Genomic DNA, 21,755 nt, shown 5'->3' with positions numbered 1-21,755 from the left:
GGGGGAGTTTGGGAGAGAAAGCTGAGCCTGCGCAGAGCAGCTCCTTTCTTTACTTCTTTCAGAGCCAGCCTGTCCACAGGCTCCAGATTTCTGATCAATTCTCTGCATGCAGGAAGGCACCTGCCTCTGAGGAGGCATTGCAGTTATTCACCCGTGCTAAGGATGAGGCATTAGCTTTGATTACAGACTTAAGGATATGCCCTCCAATTAGCTTAGCAGCAATATGGCCAAACACTGAATCTCTGCCTTTTTTTTAGTCTCCTGGATTCTCCTCCACTGGTTCAAGGGTGATGGAATTGGGTGTGTGCCTCCAATCTCTCTCCAGATTCTCTCTGACCTTCTCCACCTGGTTCTGTGCCCCAGAAGGTAGACTGTGAAGGATGGTCTCTCAAGCTCCCTTGCCAGCTTCTGATTGGCGTTGGCCAATGTAAGTCACTAGTAGGATTTTGGTGGGTAGGTGGACAACAAGGTCAAGGATTTAATCCCTGCTCCCTCCCTGCTTTGGCACCATCCCTACAGCTCCTGATGAAGGTCACCTCTTCCATGCTTCTCGGTTTCACTGGGTTCAGGTAACTCCATGCCCTGCCCCTGGGCTCTTTGGTCCCTAGTGGCAATGGCTTCCTGCTTCTCTCTCGAAGCTCCGGCAAAACTTGTTTCTTTCCTTATCCCTGTCCACACCTCTGCAGTAGCTCCATCATTAGAGTCTCTCGTTTGGACCATCTCAGATAGATTCTCTTTCTTGCAGGGACCCTAACTAGTACAGTGTTTTTATTAAAACTCTAAAATCCAAACATACATGACCAAAGGCAGCTATGGATTCAGCCTGGTAAACACTGAGACTTCCAGAAGGTACCAGCTGCTTCTGCTCTTTGCTAGTCTACTAAATACGTTCCAGAGAATGCATGTGGATTTTTGATGGACCCTCTCCAAACCATTCTAAACTATGTAGAGCAAATAGATTCAACTTCAAAGATAGAGAAAATGGTAAAGGAAGAGTTCACTCTAAGGCAGCTATTGAAAGTTCTTTTCCTTATGTAACCAAAATTCTTTGGGTTGTAGCTCAAACCCATATCTAGATTCTGGTCTTTAGGGAGATGGCGAATAGGCTTTTGAACAATTTGAACTAGAACAGGTGATGCACCTGCTCAATCCTTGTTTCCAAAGAATGAACCAAACATATATCGATACTGGGGAACTGACTAGGAAAGTGACCATGTTTCTGTTCTCTTAAAAAGGGGGTCTGATGATGGAATCAAACTCTCCAGATGGCATCTGACTGGCACAGAGGATCAGCTCTGTCCTCTATGGCCTAAATCATATTAGAGTCATTGCATCAATTAAAACATCTAGGATTAAAAGAATCAGCCACAATCCTATGCCAGAACCTTGGCCAGCTACTTCCAGCCTTCATAACAAGAAGAGGAATCAATAAAACAAAAAATAAGTGAAATAAGACCATTTTTCCTAGTTTAATGCTCACGTTCCAAGGATATTGTGAGAGCAATCACTGCTGTATTACTGAAGCATCCTCAAAAGAAAGGCCCAGACCTACTATTGTTAAAACTTGTGGTTATGTTTTCCATGGGAACTGAAATAGTGCAGGTACAGCAGTACTGGACTTTCAGGTGCTTTGATTAAAACTGGGTGAGCCAAAAAGTTGCTATGGAAATAGGAAAGGCTAGAGGGTACAGAAGCTTATAGGGAAACAGAAAGTTTGGTTTTTTTGAAAAGGACTGCAGAGAGATGGTTGATCGGCTCGGCCAGAGCTGCTACCTGAGAAGAAATCTATTTTAAGTCCCTCTTAGAGTAAAGCTATAAGCCTGGAGCAAGATAGACCCAGGTGACAGGGGCAGGGAAGGAAGAGGCAGGAGACTGATCCTGAATCCCAGGAGTTAGAAGACCCTGGTCGGATCCCAGAGCTCTCGTGTAGTGGGGTAAATAATATCTCTCTACAAACTTGTGTCCCCTGGAACCTCAGAATATTCTTGTTGGGAAATAAGGTCTTTTCAGATGTAATTAATTAAGCTAACATGAGGTCCTGCTGAATTAGGGTGGGCCCTAAATATAATGATTGATGTCCTTATAAAAAGAGAAGAAGTGGGTGGGTGCAGTGGTTCAGGCCTGTAATCCCAGCATTTTGGAAGGCCGAGGTGAGAGGAGCCCTTAAGCCCAGGAGTTTGAGACCAGCTTGTGCAAGATGGTGAAACCTCATCTCTACAATAAAAAAGAAAAAAGAAAAAAACTAGCCAGGCGTGGTGGTGTGCATCTGTCATTTCCAGACTGGGCAACACAGTGAGACCCCTGCAGCTACATGCCACAGAACGCCAAGGATTGTTGGGATCCCCCAGAATCCAGAAGAAGGGCAGAAAAATCCCCCCCAACCCCCATCTTGGTTTCAGACTTGTGGCTTCCAGAATTGTGATAGAATAAATTACTGTTGTGGTAAGCCTCCCAGTTTGTGGTAATTCATTATGGCAGCTCTGAGGAGCCAATATTCCTGGGCAGCATCTATCGTTGTGGAAATTCCAAGGAACCGTGGTTCATGGTTTATGATGTGGAACTTCAGAACCGCCTCCATCTTCATGAAGACCGAAACCCTTTGGAGACGAGCTTCCTGAAGTCAAACTTTCTTTGACACCTCTCTCAGAATTGTGAGGAGTGGGACATTGTCTGCCCTGAGGCGCTGTTTGGGGGCCCTTACTTATTTTTCTAGTTTTCTTACCTGTTTTATCCCTGACTTTGTTTCGTCACATCGATGGGGCAGAATTGGGACGATGGAGGGAGGAATGAGAACTCCATTTAGTGTGTAAATTCGGCCATTTTTGGCAGTGATCTCAATTTCTTCCATTGCCACATTATTTGCCAGAATCTGTCCCTGGAAAGAAGCAATGACATCTCTAATTCTGTAGTGCAGAAACACCAGTGATCCCCAGACAGACTGTGGCAACTTTGCTAAAAAGTCCTCAACATCACTTTTCATTGGAGAGTAAGTTGCTATTACAAGGGTTTGGCTGACAGGGAAAGATTGAATCGTTCAGTGAATTCTTGACTATGACCAGGCAAGGATGCCCTTGTAGAGATGTTTCTTGTAGGTGCAGGGCTAAGTAAGAATTAGAATTATTCAAGCTCTGCAATTTACTTGCTGTGAGACTGAGGGAATGTGTTCTCTTTTTGGGTCCACAAGGGGGTGTAGTTTTAAGGGCAAGAATTTTCCAGTGCCATGCCCCCTCCCATCTCTCTCCATCCGGGAGATTTAACGGTTTATGATTGAATTTCGTGGGCATGGGAAGAAACTAAGAGTCAATCACTCCAGCGGAAGTTCTAAGGAACTCCTTGCATTGGTCAGGGGTCTTAGAGAAGGTGGGGGTTCCTCCCAGGTTAAAAGTCCCCTTCTTCCACACCCCTTCAGACTCCATGTTTGGATCCCCTTCCACAAACACTCCCTTCGTGGAAGCTGTCTTTCTGTCTCCAGGATTTCCCCTCTGGAGTCGCCTTTCACACTCTCTCGTGGAAGCCTGTCTTCTCCTCCTAAACTCCATCTCTCTCTATTCCCTAACACTCTCGTGGAAACTGCTTTCCTCTCCTGGATTCCATCTGTCTGGATTCTCTCACTCAGTGTGAGAGTTAGCTGTTTCTCTCTCCTTCTCCTGTTTCTCTCTTTAAATAAATCACTTTCTACAAACACTTTCGAGTCTGGCATTTGCTGCGCACTGCACCGTGGTCCCCTCTCTCATTCTTGAGAGGGCAGGAGACCAAGAACCTGGAGAAGCGTCCTCTCAGGGGAGCTTAGGGCACCCTGAATCCCAATATTACAAGACCTTGGGCAAATCCTTTGACCTCTCTGTGCTGAAATAGGGATCCATTCATTTGAATACATTTATTGACCTCACTTCTGCTCTGCCTTTGGAGCTGGGGATACATCTGTGAACAAATAGATGAGTTCCTGCTTATGTTTTAGTGGAGGGAGTAGAAAATGAACCAATTAGCAAAGATTTCTGATCTCCACTTTCCTCATAAACCAGCTCCCCCTGCAGTATTAATGGCTACTTCATTCTTCTGGTTGCTCAAGTCAAACCCCATGAGTTATCCTGGCTTCCTCGGTCTTCACCCCCCATTTAACCTATCAGCAAATTCTGCTGGATCTACTTTCAAAATATTAGATTGGTGCAAAAGTAACTGCAGTCTTGCAATTTAAAAAAAAATTGCAAAAACTGCGATTATTTTTTGCACCCACCAAATACATTCAGAATTCAACCACTTCTCACCATGTCCCTGCTACCACCCTGGTCTGAGTCACTGTCAGTCTTCTCCAGATGATTGCAATAGAATCTAAGTAGCCTCTCAAAATGTATGCTTGATCATGTCATTCCTCTGTTCAAAATTCTCCAATTGCTTCTCCTCTCATTCCAAGTAAGAGCCTGGATCCTCACCCTGACTTCCTAGGCCATGCATGACCTGACCCTGTTCTCCTCCTCTCTCTCCTGCCTGGCCTCCTTTCCGGCCCTTCTCCCTTTGGCTCCCTCTGCTCTAGCCACACTGGCCTTGCTGTTCCTCACACAGCCCAGCATGCTCCTTGCTGCTCTGTGCTTTCGCCCTTGCTGTTCCCTCTGGAATGTCCTCCAGATATTGACACTGTTTGTTCCCCTATTTCCTTCAGGTTGTGTTCCGATATTTCTTCTCCAAGAGGGCTTCTTGGGTATTTATCTAAGATGTTGGCCCCATTCCCATCTTCTGACCCCCTTCCTTGCTTTGCTGTTTTTCTCCTTAGCACTTGCTGCTGTCTAATAGATGACATATTTTACGCATTTAACTTATTTTCTATCATTTATTTACTAGAATGATTTTCCATACAACCAGGGACTTTCGTCTGTTTGTTCACTGGTCTGTCTGCAGGACCTAGAACAGTGCCTGACACACAGTAGGAGCTCAGTAGCTGTTTGTTGAAAGAATGAGATAATAATCACCATCTACAGTGACTCCATGGAAGACATCAACCCTGTGCTCTGGATGTTTGTTCATATTGCAACCCCAGGGAATTAGATATATAATGCAGTCTTCTTTGGAATTTTAAAAACAAGTTGTGTTCCCTTCCATCTCAGGGTCTTTGCACATGCGTGCTCTCTCTTGTGTTCTCTCTCTCTCTCTCTCCCTCTCTCTCCTTTGTCTAGAACTTTCTTCTACTGATTTCTGTCTAATTCACTTTATTCATAGCATGGCCAAAGTATCGCCACCTCACTGAAGACTTCCTGGCCTGAAGACTCTCTCAGACCCCTCTGGTTCTGTGCTCTCACAGACCTCTGAACTTCCTCTTGGGAGCACTCATTAGAATTGTAATGAAATAATTAACTGATTGCCTAGTGAGTTATTTAAAGTCTGTTTGCCCTTCTGGGATAGAAGTCTGTCTTTTTGACTCCTTTATTCTCAGCATCTAGTGTAGACTTTCACACATGTAGTTGCTCAGCACCTATTTGCTGAGAGAAGTAACGAATGAAATAATCATAAAGATTTTAAGCCTGTGGGTTAGCAGAGAGGCAGGATAACCTGATGAACAGTCATTATCAGAATAAAGATGGGTGCAAGTGATGCTAGCGGTGGGCGAGTGTGCACTTACGTTGTCAGTGGCGTTGAACTGTATGAGCTGGTTGGCCATGCTCCTGACATGTGGGGTGGAGATGAGAGTGGCCACTTCAAGCTGCAATAAGAAGAGAACGAAAGGCAGCGATGTTTGGGGCCACATACAGGGCTCTGAGTTCTTAACATCCTCACAGGAAAAAATAGGCTTCAAAGTGCAATAAATAAAGGGAGGTTTGATCTCAAGAGTTTTCGTGGCTTTGAAGATCTGAGAATGGACCCATTATTCATGCTTGAGGGTTTGTTCAGAGCTACAGATAAAGGACAAATGTCATACATTTTCAAGCACCAAAATATTGAAATTCAAGACTAAGTTAGATATCTTGGAAGCAGAGAGAAAGTAGCAGCAGGAAAAGTGGGGCCAACCTGGGTAAATGGGACAATGTGGTATCTGACGAGTTCCAGAAGCTTCCGAGATCCCTGCAAAGGAACCAAACACTTTTTTAGTCAAAGAAAAAAATGCAACACTCCCACTCTTGTGGAAGCCTCTTCAAATGACTTTGAACAACTAAGAAAAATAATCTACTGGGAAATCCAGGGTGACAGAAATCCCACCTCCAAATAGCTAACATTCGCCAAATTCCCACTCTGTGGAAGAGGCTGTTCTGAAGGCATAATATGCACATCTCATTTGATCCTCCCAACAGCCGTGTGAGGTGGGGACTCCTGTTGACCCATTTTATGTGTGATAATACTCAGATTCAAAGACATGTCCAAGGTCACAAAGCTAACTCAGGATATGAGCCTAAGAATTAGCCCAGGCTCTCAGTTACTCTGCTCCAACACTTCTCTGAGTGTCTAAGGCCATATTCCAGATTTTCTAAGACAACCTTGATTTATGATTCTGTTTCACTTGTTCCATCAATAAATGTCTGTCAGACCACATACTGGTCATTTAGGATTATACAGTCATAAGGAGAGTGATCACCTTTTGCTTCCATGAGAAGCGCATCCCTCTCCTTCAAAGTCCTTTCCAAGGTTTCTCATGCTTCATAAAACTGAAGCAGGAGGGGAGAAAAGAGGGTCCTAACCCAGCAAAGGAGACTGTAGATAGGATGAGCAGCCCCTAGAGGGTGCCCTGGAGAGAGGTTGCAGAGTTGAGAAACACGGGGACCACGCTCTTTGTGGGAAGAAGGCAGCAGCCACAGTGGTCTGCTGTGGTTTATCTGCAATCTCCCAGCTAAGTCAGAGATGGGAGTTACAAGCTTTACAGCCCTGGAGCTCTGCTACTTAAGTGGCATAGCCACAGTCACTCGGGCTTGCAAAAGTGAAGGATCACAATTCAAGATCCTAATAACTGCCAAGAGGTTGAATGTTCTAAGAACAGGTTGCAATGGGATGAAGGGGTGAAGTCCCAGGCTGAAAGAAAACCCTGCTGAACCTGAGTTTCCTTACCCAGCCTCATGTCTGCATTTGGCCTTGGTCACTGTGCCAAGGGAGTTACCTGTCAGTAGGGAGACCACCTATCCTGGCTTGTCTGGTACAACCCTGGTGTATGCCTATTGTCCTGGCAATTCCATTCACTTTCAGAAGTGACCAGGCATAAGTGATAAGTTATATGGCCACCATATCTTTAAGACAATAGCATTATGTGCAGGGCAGGGTTATCAATAGGAATGTTGAAGTTGACCACTGGTTAGCAGCCCTGGAAGTGACGCTTTCTGCAGCCCTGGTTCTGTTACTATGTGACCTTGAGTAAGTCACCTAGTCTCTACTTCTCAACTTAAGTCTTCAACTTACATCTCAATTGCTGCATGGTATTCAGAAGTGAGACTTACAGGGAGAAGCATGTTATTATATGCTTTGATGCTCAGTGGTAGAAGAGTGAGACAAAGTGGGGATTCTTGGGAAACAGCCCCCGAACTGGACTGGAAGCTCCTGGAAGGCAGGGCTGGGTCTGTCTGGCTTGTTTACCACTCATCACCATTTCCCCAGCCAGTGCAGTAAGGGGCATACAGTAAGTTTTCCATAAACATTTGTGCCAGTAAATTAAAGGTCATGGGTTAGGAGTCCTGGGAGGAGCACTGAGTTGGCCCTCAGGAACATGAGATCTAGTCCTGGTTCTGCTTGAGCAAGTCGCTTAATCCCTGCATCTCAGTTTTACCCGCAAAGTAAAGGGACTGGTATGAATTCCTTCCAGCCCTCTGATGCTTCTATAGGAAAGCATTTATCAGTGAGATAACCCCCTTTTAAAGCCTCAGGAATTAATTGTAGAATGCTTTTGACAAGAAAGGGGAGAATGACAGGGACAAAGGAATTGATCCGCATCACTGCCGTTACTATGTGTGCCTGTGTCTTATCCGGCGGGGGTCTCTCGGAGCTATTGTTCAGTTAGAATTCACTCTAGCATGGCTCGAATTGACAGGGTAAGTTTGCAGGTGCTGCTGATGTTGAAAACTCTTTTGGTGCAATATAGTCTTTTTTTTTTTTCTTTTGTGAATATACTCACTTTCTCCCTGCTGTTTTAGGTAAAAACCAAACCAAACCAAACCCAAGTTCTTTGGTGCCAGAGGCAGAAAGAGAGAATTTGACCTTGAACTCTGTAAATTCACCTCCCTTTCCCCACTTTACTTGCAGGGTGTCTGTGAATTGGCAAGGGCAGGTGTCTTGCTCTCTTTGCTTTTATTTCTGTCTGGTTCAGTGATGAAGCCATATACTGGTGCTTGTAATCAGAAGCTGTGGTCTCTGCAGGGATGGGAAGGTTTGCACACTAAAATTTTCTTCGAGAGAAGTAGAAAGACACTCTAGGAAGGAAACATGGCATTCCAAAGACAGCGTTAGATGTCCTTCTTCTAAGGAAGCCAGTTTATCTTCCATTTCATTGGCATAGCTGATGGGGGAATTTCCTGCACTCTTCCCTGAAGTTAAAGCTATGAAGAAGGATGAAGACAGAAGGAGCTTCCTATAGGTTGAGAAAAATTAACCTCTCTGTACCTGGGAAAGAGGCAGAAATGATTATACTTCTCACCTAGAAATTGAAATAGAAAAGCAGTTTTTAACTCAGAACAAAGAGACCTGAAGTTTCATATTCTTTGCAGGCAGAAAGATATGCCTTTGAGAGAAAGAAGATTGAAAGCCAGGAGTGGTGGCATGCCTTAGCCATTTTTGTGGTACAAGTTTCTTACCAAAGGCTTATTTCAAGCTATGAATGTTGTCTCATTGAACAGAGCTTGGAAGAGATGTACACAATTTACTCTTGAGAGTCTGAATGAACCATTTCCAGATACCACCGAAAGGAGTGACAAGGGAGGAGAAAGAGAAGAGTTTTCTGAACAAAGGTGCCTGACAGAAAGCAATGAGATTGATTTTTTCTGGTTCTAGTTAAAAGGTTTTATTTTAATTTTAAGTGGGTCTGAGAATGCCTTTATTATTATTTTTAAAGTGTGTATCAAATTAGAAGCTATGTACTCAGGGAGGCCATATAATCTCAGGATTTTAATAATTTCCCACGGAAGCAACATGACCTTTTTTTTTTAAGTTTACTTTAAGTATGAATGTGAGTTCTAAAGAGAGGTCTAGCAGTTTTTCTGCAATAGCTACGTTTCATAAAATTTGAGTGTGAATCATATTTTGAAATATCATCCCATTTTGGAAGACCTTGGGAAATCTGGCCTTTTCTATGGAAACCTGTAACTAATCTTTTCATATGTTGATCATCTGTTTGCAACATAAGAAATTACATTTTGATTTATCTCCTTGTTAAGTTAAAAAAAAAATCGTAAATTTTTTGACAGCAAGATATCCTTATAGATCCTGAAAGTATTCTAAAAAGGGATATATCCATGTGAATTCCTAAACCTAATAGGCAACAATTTTCAGCGTTCCCAAAACAGCATGGGCTGGAGCTATCTGAGTTAGAAAGTTGGTGATTACCAGCATGTCTATTTCTGGGCCTCATCCCAGCACCACTAAACTAGAATGCTGGAGGTAGGGCTTTGGAATCTTCCTACTTACCAAGCTCCATGGATGATTTCTGACTACACTACACTTTGGGAATCACTACCCTAAAATATTTGGACACCCTTTTTTCCTTCCCTCCACATTCTATACAATCAACACTGATCTTTATGAAGTCATAGGTCATCTCTCCCCATTGCCAAGATGGTGGCATAGTTTCTGGGCACTGGAAGAAAGCATGTGACCTTTCATGTAATTTGACTACTTGATGTTAAAATGAACAAAATTCCACAAGAGGCTATTCTCCTCAAGTTAAAGCTATTATTTCTGGGAAAATAAACACTAAATGGTTTCAGTCTTGACATCTGATATGAAGGAGTCAAGAATCTCCCTTTTAGAGGGGAGTGTGAGAGAATGGAAAGCCCACAGTGGAGAAAGACGAAAGCAATAGAAAGGAAAGGCTGGAACATCTAAAAATAACATTTATTCTTTTTAAAGTTTGGCCTAGTCCTGGCCCTGGATGACCTAGTGTAGGCTTCATTCTCTAGGTGGTTTTAGAGTTGTAGGGAACTTAAAGTGTTGCTTTTACTAGTAAGAAATATTAGAAGAGCCAGGGCAAATCAAACCAACGATTTAGGCCTGGGATTGCAAATATGTTTTATTTCCTGTGTCAAATCTAATTGATCAGAGCTACTTGAAATTCTATTGAAGAGACTGAAGCGATATCCAGGCTTAGTTCCAGAATGTTGTGATTGATTAGTGATGTCTGCCTTGGTCGTTGGAGGGTAGGTGGTGATAAATGTGCAACTTATTTACTATCCCTAGTTTAGAAAAAACCTGTATAGACACAGACTGAGGCAGTGCTGCTGACACGATGCCATCAGAGCGTGCAGAATACAGTACCTCTGGAGAACGGAGGTAATCGAGAGTGCCGTCCTTCATGTTATTCAATGCTTCATTACTTGGAACAAAAATGGTGTAGGGTCCACCACCTCCTTCCTCATCTAAGGCATGTCCCACATTGGTTTCCTGCATTTGAGAAATGAAATGTTGTATCTACAGCCTACCTTGGACAAATATTTAACGTAATTCCCCAGAAAGTATTTATAATTGACAACCCTGCTAATTTTACAAAAGTCTTGGCATAAATATTTTTCAGAAAATTATGAAAAGTGCATACCTCTAACAAAGATCTGAACTTGCTGTATCTTGTTTGTAGCATTGTCATTATGGTTTGCTAAAAAGAGACATTTTGCATAAAGATCAGGAAATAAAATAATGTTGTTTAGGAAACACAAACCCTAACATTAATATTAAAAGACTGATGACAGAGTTTACATGTCAGTATGGATTTATGGAAATGAACCTGGTCAACTGCAATGCATCATATGAATGTTTGCCGTAGTTGAAACAGTAGCTTAGATCTGCATGTTCTGAAGTATCCTTTGGCCCTCATCATCTAGCTCAGAAGGAATAAGTTTTATTGCAGCAACAAATGCCCTCCTCCATAAATCAAGAGGGACACATTTTCATGACAATCGGTCACTGGACTGAGTTGTCTGATCCAGCCATAAAAAAGGTAAAAAAAAAAAATCTAGACCTTTCCCACATATGTGTTGTATGTATTGCTTTCTTTCTGTAGAGATGCCCAGGATTCTACTGGAAACAGACAAACTACCCCTTCTCCTCTATGCTCGAGATTCTAGCACAGATGAAGCACAGCACAGAGTGCTGGAAGGCTCTGAATATGACTCTCCAGGGAACAAAGGAAGATGGACCTGGGCTGATGTGACTTTTATCTGGATACTCACCTCATTGTTGCTCTCAAATGTGGGTTCTAAGTTGTCCATGGCTCTGTCAAGGATGTGCAGAAGGCCATTGGAAGCAATTAAGTCCCCCTGTATAATTTTTACCTTCTTTTTGCCTCCATAGAGTTTAAGATTTATTTGATTGTCCTAAAACACCAATGAAAAACAAAGTAAGATTCTTATGTTGTCCTGGAAGGAGCAAGCATTGGACTAGAGTTAGAAGCCTTGAGTCCTTGGGCTTTGATATTTATTGGCAATGTGATTTTGGGTAAGTCACTTAATCTAAAGTGGGGATAAAGGTATCCACTTGGTTAACCTCACAGAGTTTTCATTAAGCTCAAAAGACATAATGTATGAAAGTCCTACTGACAACTATACATGCTAAATCTGGGAAAGGTATTATGAAGCTCTCCTCCAGCAGACTGCAAGCTTCATAAGGACAAAACTATTTAATTTACTATAAATTCATCACTCACTTTAGTGTTTTCACAGAGAAGGCACACAATAAAAATATTTGTGGAATAAATAACTGAAGCTAATTCCTTCTTCCTCCCATAGGAATCCCAATACGTTACAGACTTAGTAATATTGGCTTAATGGATGAACAAGTAAATAAATGTATATCCTTGTAAGAAAGAAAGCCACATCTTCATATCTGTCATTCATCCATACATACATGCATTCATGCATCCTCCAGCCATCTCTCCAGCCATCCATCTATCTATCCATCCATCCATCCACCCACCCACCCACCTACCCATCCAGTGACCTGTCCATGTATCTACCCATCCATCCATTCAGTGACCTATCCATATATCCATCCATCCATCCATCCACCCATCCATCCATGCATAGTCCATCCTCACACATGTACTACAGCAGATTGGTTAAGAATGTGGACTTTGGAGCCACATTTGAATCCTGGCTCTGTTACTTACTGTGTAGCCTCTCTACTTTCCCACTGGAGCAACAGGGATTATGATAGTTCCCTCCTTTAACAGGGTTATTGTGAGCCTTATATAACACAACTAAAGATTTATCCCCATACTTTGCTTAGAACAAGCACTCAAAAATCAATTAACTATTGATGTTCAGTGAAATGTAACAGTATAGGTCCTATGCCTATACACATGCACATTTTTGTTGCCTAATCACCTGTTCCCCAGCTCAATAAGATCACAGAAAGAGTTAAGAAATGGGGGTGGGGTAGGGGAGGATGGACAGAACTAATGGCATTAGGAGAGATGAATGTTAGGTTGGAGACGATGGATCAACTCCAGCAATCTAAAACAAACACAATCTATTTCCTTTGTAAGAGGAGTGCTGATCTGGCTTTGTGCTGATGCTTTCAGGAAACAGATTTATAGCAAAGTTTCTCCTTCCTGCTGGCAGTTAAATGACAGTTGCCTTGAAAACTAAATCAGACCAGACCAAAGTCAAACACTTTGTAATCTCCTTTGCATAATACTCCACTCTTCCTCCACGACCTTTCCCGGTGTTGCTATCTGTTTCTTCCTGTATAAGAAGGTGTTTGACAAACAATACATAAGGAAAGAATTTCCTTGTTACCTTTCACAAGCCCCAAACATAAAGAGACCAAAAGCTATGGGCATTGGCTTGGTGGACAGTTTAGTTCTGGGAGTGAAAATCAGAGGAACTCTTACCTTATCACTGTTGAAGATTTCCCCTGACCTTCCAGTCAAGGTGTAGAATGTGTCTGTGTTATTCATATATTTGGTGCTCATCTGACCAGCAATTATGTGGAGTTTCACAAAGTATCGGGCAGCTTTATCATCCACCAGTAGCTCATTTGCCTACGACAAAAGGGCCAGTTTGACTATTATTTGAAGAAGAAGAGTTTTGCAACACATGCTTTGCTTTACTTAGTATCAAAGACATCAAAGTCAGGGCACCCTAATGGGTTTAGGCTTTTGCAAATACAAATGTATGAAAGCATTGACAACTGTACATGCTATACATTTCCATCAGTGCAATCAACCTGGGCCGGTTCTTCCAGGGAGTAGAAATCTGGAGAGTTGGAGGCAATGCACAGTCTACTCTCAAACCAGAGGAGGTTGCTCTAGCACTGAAACTGAGATGGGGAAAGCCCAGCATCGCAGTGGCCCCAGGAGGAGCAAGGAACGAGAAATCTATCTTGAACACAGAAAGCAGATGGGAATGAACTATGAAGTTTCATAGAAAGAGTAGGTAAAGTGAGTAAACTGAAAAGTTGAGTTTTGAAATCCATGGGACCAAATCTACATTTTGTTATTATTACGTAGTCAACAATAAATGGATTACTTATATTAACTCTGTGTAAACTATGTGTTAAATGAGAGACTCTGTGCAAAGTGCCTAGGCTAGAGGCATACAATGTTTGCTGGTTCTTTCCAACAGGGGTGGTGTGAGGATACCTCTGAAGGTTAACAATAGAAAGATGAATATCAGACAGGTTAATGGTGGTGGTATATGAGGGTAAGAGAGCCCAGAACTTACTGGGTTTTGATTCATTGCAACAAAAATTATTACCACAAAATATCTTTGATTAAGATAACTCAATTTTATTTTTTCATTTTTATTATTTCCACTTCCTAGATTTCAATCTTTTATTGGCTTCCATTATTTTATGTGTATTTGTTAATCCATTTACTTATATGTTTATTTATTCCTACCTAATCTGTTTCATAGAACTTTTAAAACAGATGACAAGAATGCACAACAAGAATCAAGATCAGGGTCAGGCATGGTGGCTCATGCCTGTAATCCCAGCACTTTGGGAGGTCGAGGTGGGAGGATCAGGAGGTCAGGAGATCGAGATCATCCTGGTCAACATAGTGAAACCCCATCTCTACTAAAAATACAAAAATTAGCTGGGTATGGTAGCAAGCACCTGTAGTCCCAGCTACTCAGGAGGTTGGGGCAGGAGAATTGCTTGAATCCAGGAGGTGGAGGTTGCAATGAGCCAAGATTGTGCCACTGCACTCCAGCCTGGTGACAGAGCAAGACTCCGTCTCAAGAAAAAACAAAAATCAAGATCAGGAAAAATAAAAACACATGTTAGATGGTAAAGGTGGGAGGGGGAAGTTAGAATGATATATAGGATACAAGTTCCTATCCAATGATTAAAGTGGAGGCCAGAGAAGATAATAAAATTGTATACAAATCCATATACCCATTATTTACATTAAACTAAATATTGATATTTTAGTGATTCCATCTCGACAGGATGCCTCCACCAGGCACTACAAGTTTCATTCCCACTGGATGACATTATCTCAAACAATAGCTGCTCGCATTGAAGACTAAAATTTTCTTCTTATTTTTCCTATCACTTGTACCATTTACAATGATTTAAAAAACCCACATACCTAGCTAATACATTGGTTTAATTCTTCCTGTGGGAAGTGAGCAGTTTTGCATTATGCAAATCTTCTTTATCACCTGGCTGTATGTTAAGAACACTCAGTGGTTACCTGTAGAGGGTAATGATTAAAAAGGGGGACCAGGCAGGCTTCTAGGGTGTTGGTAATGGATCTACTGTTTATACAAGTACATTCACACTGGGAAAATTCATTGAGTTGTACACTTACAATTTGTATACTTTCTGTAAGGATGTTATATATCACTAAAAGAAGTTTATCGAAAAAATCACCAACCTTATCATCAGTAGGCTAATTTTAATGGGAGTTTCCCACTTTAAATAAAAGAAGATACTGCCCATAAGGCTTTTCATATTAGCCCCTTGGTGTACGGTCATTTTAAATACTCACACTGAATTCTTTCAGGCCGTTGTCTGTGGGTAACAGCACTGTGAAGGGTCCCAGGTTGCTCAGTGGCCAGGCATAAGCTTTTTCTTAGGAGTCGAAATAACACAAAGAGAGAAAACACCAAATGAGTCAGTGGCACATGAGGAGTAAAATCAGGCCATAGGTCTTGGGTCACGACTGGTCCATTTATTCCCTTCACTATTCTAATGGGTATGTACAGGCCCTGTGTCAACTGGGAATCTCTCCAAGCATGTAAGGTGCCCTAAAGCCGTGGCCTCAATACATTCTACATCATGCCGTGGAAGTTTTCCTGTAGACGCAGCCTTAGCTGCAAAGATACCCAGGCTGAGCAGTTCAGGCATGACAGTATCCAACCACAATCCCGGGGTCCCTGATCCTGCGCTTGACTTTCTGACTCGTCACCATCTCAGTGAGCAAAGATGCCGCCCTTGTTTTTAACCAGGGCCAGCTCGGAAGAGCCCCGATGGTTGGTTTAATGCTCTGCTGTTGCCATGTTGAGATGCTTAATAATTTTTGAACAAAGAATCCTGCATTTTTATTTTCCGGTGGTCCCAGCAAAGTATGTGGTAGTCCTGTTTCCATCACCTGGGGAAGTTGGGATGCCAGGATGGGCTCTGTGTTCTTACACCGGAGGCAGTGTGTAAGGACTTGCCATAGGGAAGGTGAAAGGTCAACAGGACTCTGTCTAGGGAAATGCTGGAGGGCCTGGTCTGCAAAAAACAATACCTCACCCCTGTCTGCTCTCATTTGGTATTCTAAGAGTTCTTAGAATAAGGCTATGAGGAACCTGGCAGATTGCCCCTGAGCCCAAGGGATGCCAGTAATAGTTGGCTCCCTATGGGATGCCTTGGAAAAAATGGGATGTTTATGCAGGAGACATTAAATGGGATATTTAACCTTAAGATTTATGCAGAGAACACAGCATTGATCCATCGATGACATTTATCTATGTTCTTGCCAGGAAATCATTTTTGGCAACTGGTAAATTCCAGTATAAAAGCTGATATTTTAAGGTTTCTGTTGATTGGCCATGTCTGTGTTTTACGTTTTGCAGAATGGCCAGATTTGTGTTTCATTGGAAGTTGTATCCAATGCTGTGATCAGTTATAATATTTCATTCTCAAGAGTGTGGAGTAATGGCCCGTAGAAGGCATTTGCAAATATATGAGGGTGTTTTAGGCTCTCACCTAGCCTGAGGGGCTGGAGGTGAATGTGTCACTGTAGGCAATTAGTGACTAGGGGACCAAGGGTGCTGAGATGGTTGCATATAACAAAGACTATTCCAAAATTCAAATGGCCCCACCACTGAGGAACATGGATGCTGTCCTGGGGTCTCAGTCAGCCTCTCCATTCCTAGTATTACCTGCCAAGCTTTGTTCATACCTGAAGGATCTAAAAGGTCAAGGGTGAGGGGGACGGTTTGTATCCTGACGTCAGTACTGTCCTGGTCTTCCTGTTACTGCAGCTCTGTTGGTCTCTGGTGACCGCAGACCCTGTCCTCAGCTCTCTGCCTACCAATTCTTGCATTGCTAGTCCTCTTGGTACTATCTCTTTGCTTGTCTACTTGGAAACAAGCTGCCTGCCCTTTCCCTCTTACCTGCATGGCCCCTCCCTAGAAAGGCTGGTTCTAATAGACAAGGTTTGCCTGTCCCTTTCCTGAATGATTGTGTCTTGCAGATGCCCTTTCCTGAAAGAAGACTGCCTTTTATGTGGAAATCTGTATCTGCAGCTGCGTACCTAGGATTGAGATGAAAGAGATCAGCTTTCCTTGCCATTTTCCCCTGGGTTCAGTATTTAATTCTCTGAGTCGTTCCATAATGTTTCCGTAACATTTGAAGCCATCACTCACGTAGCCTTTCTGGCAAGTACATCTATAGAGAGGGGGAAAAGACATTCTCAGGGTCTTAAAGTCGCTGAGTATTTTGATCATACAGTCCAATGCCCTCATTGAACAGATGGAGCAAAGGATGCCCAAGGTAGAATAGGGACAAAAGAGGTGAGGCACAAACACAAGAGAGCATTCCTGGTGTGGTACCTGACATCTAGTAGCTCCTCAAGAAATGGATGCCTAATAAATGTAACTGTCAACACTAAATATTTTTGTATGCTCTTTGTCTCAGTATTTCTCAAAGTGTGACTACACTCTGATGTGACCTCTCCCTAGCTGTGTTGAGCATTTGCAGCACATTCCATCAATACCTCTGTCACAACCCTGTCCACCAGATTTACCTCTGGAGACACTGTCTCTTCTGCTAGATGGTACACTCTCCTAGAAGATGGATCCTAACTAACCATGCATCAAGAAACCATGCACATCAGAATCACTTGGAGGGCTTACTATGTATAAATGTGGACTCTAGGACTCCACTGCAGAATGACTGAATCAGAATAAGCAACTGAATTCAGTTTGAAGGACAGTAAAGATTCAGCATTGTTAATCTGCTTAGAATGCTTTTCCTACCCGCTGCTCCTTCCTAGCTGAGATCTCTGCTCAATTGCCACTTTCTTCAGGAAGGCTTCCTTGATTGCCTGTCTTTTTCTCCACTCCCTTACTGTGTCTCCATTATATATACTCTCATGGGACCACGTAGCTCTTCTCCGTAGCAGCAATCATAGTGTAATTTCACCCTCATCTGGGTGGTTGTTTGATTAATATCTGCTTCCTTATAAAATTAGAGAAAAGAGCTATATGTGTATTTGTGAACTCCAGAATCCAGCACAGCGCAGGTCCATAATAGGTGCTTAATGAATATTATACAAAAAGTAGTAATTGAATTAAATAAATAGCAAACAATGAGGTATATAAACAATGAAAATAAATATAGAAACTATGAAATAAATATATAAACAATGAAAGTCACAGAGATTTTGTACAATAGTTTCATAAGAAAGAAGTAGAGTTAAAAATGTACTAGGAGTGGTATGCTGATAAATGTTTAACAACCAACTCTCTGGGGGAGGGGGAAGCCCTAATTTGTAGCATTTGCTAATTTCTAAGGTTCATATGCCCATCTTGGCCAATTTCAAACTAATAAGATGATGCTAACCCTCTTGTGAAATTCCTGAAAATTTAACACTCAGCTCTTGTGAGTCTGTAAGCTCTGGCAAGCCACAACTATGAGGCACAGAGGAGTTGACAGTGGCTGAAATTGACAAGGTGATGAGGAAGATGACTTTCACCAGGATCTTGGAGATGAGCCAGGAACCAAAGCGAGGTAAGGGAAGAACATTCCAGAGAGGAGAGATGCAGGGAATCAAAGACGTGCTTTGACTACATCACGGTTTTGCAGTGCTCACACCATACCACAGCTGTGACTCATGCTGAGGAGATCATTCTAAAGAAAGACTGTGCACTTGTTAATTCTCCTGTGTCTCTAAATATATTTCCATGGCAAATAGATTATGTGTTCAACAAGTTTGCTGCAGACCTTCAGAGTCCCACCACCCTCTGCCTGGATTGATGCACAGCCGCTACCTGGTCTTTCTGCCCTTATGTTCTGCCCTGACATCTGTCCTTCATACAATCTCCTGAGTGTGCTTAAAAATTCATGCACCTTTGTGCTTAAAACCCTCACTGAGTCCTTGTGTCCACATGAGAAAGTGTACACAAGAGGATCCTGCTGGGTCTTCTTTTTGCTGTCCACTGAAAATTCCAGCAGCACCAAACTGCTTGATTTTTAAGGCTGTTATGCCTTTCTCAGGCTATTTGTCCTGCCAGGAATGCTCTCTCACCCTCATCTTATCACTCCGGTGTGACGTCTCCCCAGCTGTGTTGAGAACTTCCAGCACATCCCATCCATACCTCCATCACAACTCTATCCACCAGAATTACCTCTGGAGACACTGTCTCTTCTGCTAGATGGTACACTCTTCTAGAAGATGGATCCCAACTATAATAATTCTTCATTATATCCTAGCACTTAGGGCAGTGCCTGATTGTTTAAGTGATTATTTACTGATTATTTAAGTACCTTCTTAATTCTAGGAACCTTCTAAGTAAGAGAACTACAAAGATGATAATAAGAAACTCTTTGCCCCTCTTGAGTCTTACATGCAGAGGATGGACCAGAACACAAAATAATTACAGTAACATGGGAAGGCCACTTTACCTCCTTGAGTCCCAGTTTCCTCTTTTATAAAGTGGGTTTAATAATATGTTTAGGGTGGTTGAGAGATAAGGAAAGACATAGCCCCGTGACAGACATATAGACAAAGCTCAATGCTTGGCAGGTGATAATGGCAAGGGCAAGGCTGACATGATGAAGAAGGTGACTATAATGACAACAGTGACCTAGAGGTGCTGGGACATAGGAGGACAGACCGTAGACAGATAACTGAAGTTCCATTGTAAGCACCATGTTAGATGATTGAATAGGATGCTATGGGACATAGAGGAGGAAGTGACTGATTTTACCTGGAGAAATAGGGGACAGCTTCTAGGAGAAAGTAATATTTAATTCTAGAAGGATGCATGTGAGTTTTCTTTTCTTTCTTTCTTTTCTTTTTTTTTTTTTTTTTTTTTTTTTNTTTCGTTCTTGTTGCCCAGGCTGGAGTGCAATGGCGTGATCTCAGCTCACTGCTGCAACCTCTGCCTCCCAGGTTCAAGCGATTCTCCTCCCTCAGCCTCCTGAGTAGCTGTGGTTACAGGCATGTGCCACAACCTCTGGCTAATTTTTTATGTTTTTTTGTAAGAGATGAGGTTTCACCATGTTGGCCAGGCTAGTCTCGAACTCCTGACCTCAGGTGATCTACCTACTTTGGCCTCCCACAGTGCTGGGATTACAGGCATGAGCCACTGCACCCAGCTGTATATGAGCTTTCTAGTTGGACAAACACTTGGGGAATCATTTACTGATGAAGACTTCAGGGTTTTTATGAAGGAGTAGCTCTCAACCAGGGGCAATTTTGCCCCTCCAGAAGCCATTTGGCAATGTCTAGAGACACTTTTAGTTGCCACAACTGAGATGGGGATCTACTTACACAGGCCAGCCCTTCACAACAAAGAATTGTCTGGCCAAAAACATCAATAGAGCTGAGGTTGGGAACCCTCTTCATAAGGAATCACTAAAGCTGATCTAACCATGAAACAATTCAATACAGTCAAATAACAGTTTCCTACTTAAATGCCAACCTCCTCTGCAAGCCCTGTGATATGCTAATTTAAGGATGGAAAAGAGGAGACTGGTAACTCTGGGAAGGGATATAATACAACAGTCATTTAAAAATTAATCAGTTTTTAATTGATTTTAAAGTTTTAAACAGTTAAAAATTAATCCTGCTATAAGTTAAATTCCTTCATTTGAAGACAACTGTCAATAGCAAGACATGTAACCTTTACAAACTACTGAGTATGTTTCTCTCTAAAAGTTTCTTAAGTTGTTAGGTGGCCAATGGTCTGTTTTGTGTCAAGTGACCTGGCCTTTCTTTCCTAAGGATTGCAGGAGAATCATACTTTAATGGCCTTAGTGCTGAATGGAATGCATGAATGCAGCACTATTTTTAATTGTTATTTCAAATCTCAGTCCAAAGTCCAAGATTTTATGAGACCAGTTTCTAACTTAAGTGTTCTCAGTTGAGCCATGGAACAGTCACAACATCACCTCTTTAGGAAATTGTTTTCTTTTTATTAGGAGTAAATGTCTCTTGGTGTCTTAAGGCTTTAAAAACGCACAGAAGCCATTTGCATTTTATAGTTATGGGTTGTGATTAATCACATTTAGTGCTGGATGAGATTTAGTTAGTATATAGGGTCTCCTCAAAGTCTTAGTACAGTTGCTTCCTTCATTTCTTCATCGGCTCATTTCATTCCTTCATTGTTTCATATGTTCCTTCTAAGTCTCATTTATTTCACTGTTTTTTTTTATTTCTTATTTTTCTTATTTTTATTTTTAACTTTTGTGGGTATATAATAGGTGGATATACTTATGGGAAACATAAGCTATTTTGATACAGACATGCAATGCATAACAATCACATCAGGGTAAATGGGATAGCTATCACTTCAAGCATTTATCCTTTATGCTACACACAATCCAATTATACTCTTTCGGTTATTTAAAAATGTACAATAAATTGTTGTTGACTGTGGTCACCCTGTTGTGTTATCAAACACTAGTTCTTATTCATTCTATCTGATAGTATTTTTTGTACCCATCATTTCACTGTGTTAATTGTACCCCTCCTGTTGCCCAGGTCTAAGGGTCAAACTGACAGGAGTTGTTGCAGCAAAGATGAATAAGACATGGACCTTATATTCTAGTTGGGGATTGAGATAAGTAATGATAATAGCCAGCATTTATTAATAGCTCTTATGTTACATATTCTTATGAAGGCTTCAGTGTGGTATCTTTTCTAATACAGCAACCCTATAAGGTAGGTACCGTTATTAGCCACATTATTAGCTTTAGATAAGGAAACTGAAGCACAGAGAAGTTAAGTATCTCACTCAAGATCACACAGCCTGTAACTGGCAGTGCCTGTGCTCACCACCACTGTGCTACATCCTCAGCATAGTTCTCTCGTAGATGCATTCCAGGGTGTTCTGGGAGTCCAGAGGGAGGGGCATCAGGGAGGATTGGGAGGATGGGGGAGGCATCCTAGAGGTGGAGATACTTAGGCTGGACATTGAGGG

At 42.1% G+C, this 21,755-nt stretch overlaps 1 protein-coding gene across 1 annotated transcript in view; it reads right to left on the bottom strand.

The window, feature by feature from the left end:
- STAB2 (stabilin 2) overlaps positions 1 to 21,755 on the bottom strand; it is a 169,233-nt gene that overhangs the window by 101,604 nt on the left and 45,874 nt on the right. The window contains exons 10-18 of the mRNA XM_017540297.2: positions 16,862 to 16,995; positions 15,107 to 15,189; positions 13,001 to 13,150; positions 11,340 to 11,483; positions 10,709 to 10,765; positions 10,432 to 10,557; positions 5,998 to 6,051; positions 5,612 to 5,692; positions 2,723 to 2,875 (exon numbers count right to left, since the gene is read on the bottom strand). Coding sequence (XP_017395786.1) covers positions 2,723 to 2,875; positions 5,612 to 5,692; positions 5,998 to 6,051; positions 10,432 to 10,557; positions 10,709 to 10,765; positions 11,340 to 11,483; positions 13,001 to 13,150; positions 15,107 to 15,189; positions 16,862 to 16,995 — 982 coding nt within the window. The remainder of the gene's footprint in view (positions 1 to 2,722; positions 2,876 to 5,611; positions 5,693 to 5,997; positions 6,052 to 10,431; positions 10,558 to 10,708; positions 10,766 to 11,339; positions 11,484 to 13,000; positions 13,151 to 15,106; positions 15,190 to 16,861; positions 16,996 to 21,755) is intronic.

Source organism: Cebus imitator, unplaced genomic scaffold (assembly GCF_001604975.1).
Source record: "Cebus imitator isolate Cc_AM_T3 unplaced genomic scaffold, Cebus_imitator-1.0 Scaffold8, whole genome shotgun sequence".
Lineage (NCBI taxonomy): Eukaryota > Metazoa > Chordata > Mammalia > Primates > Cebidae > Cebus > Cebus imitator.
Note: the sequence above shows the minus strand (reverse complement) of the source record. Positions and strands in the feature narration are given on the sequence as shown.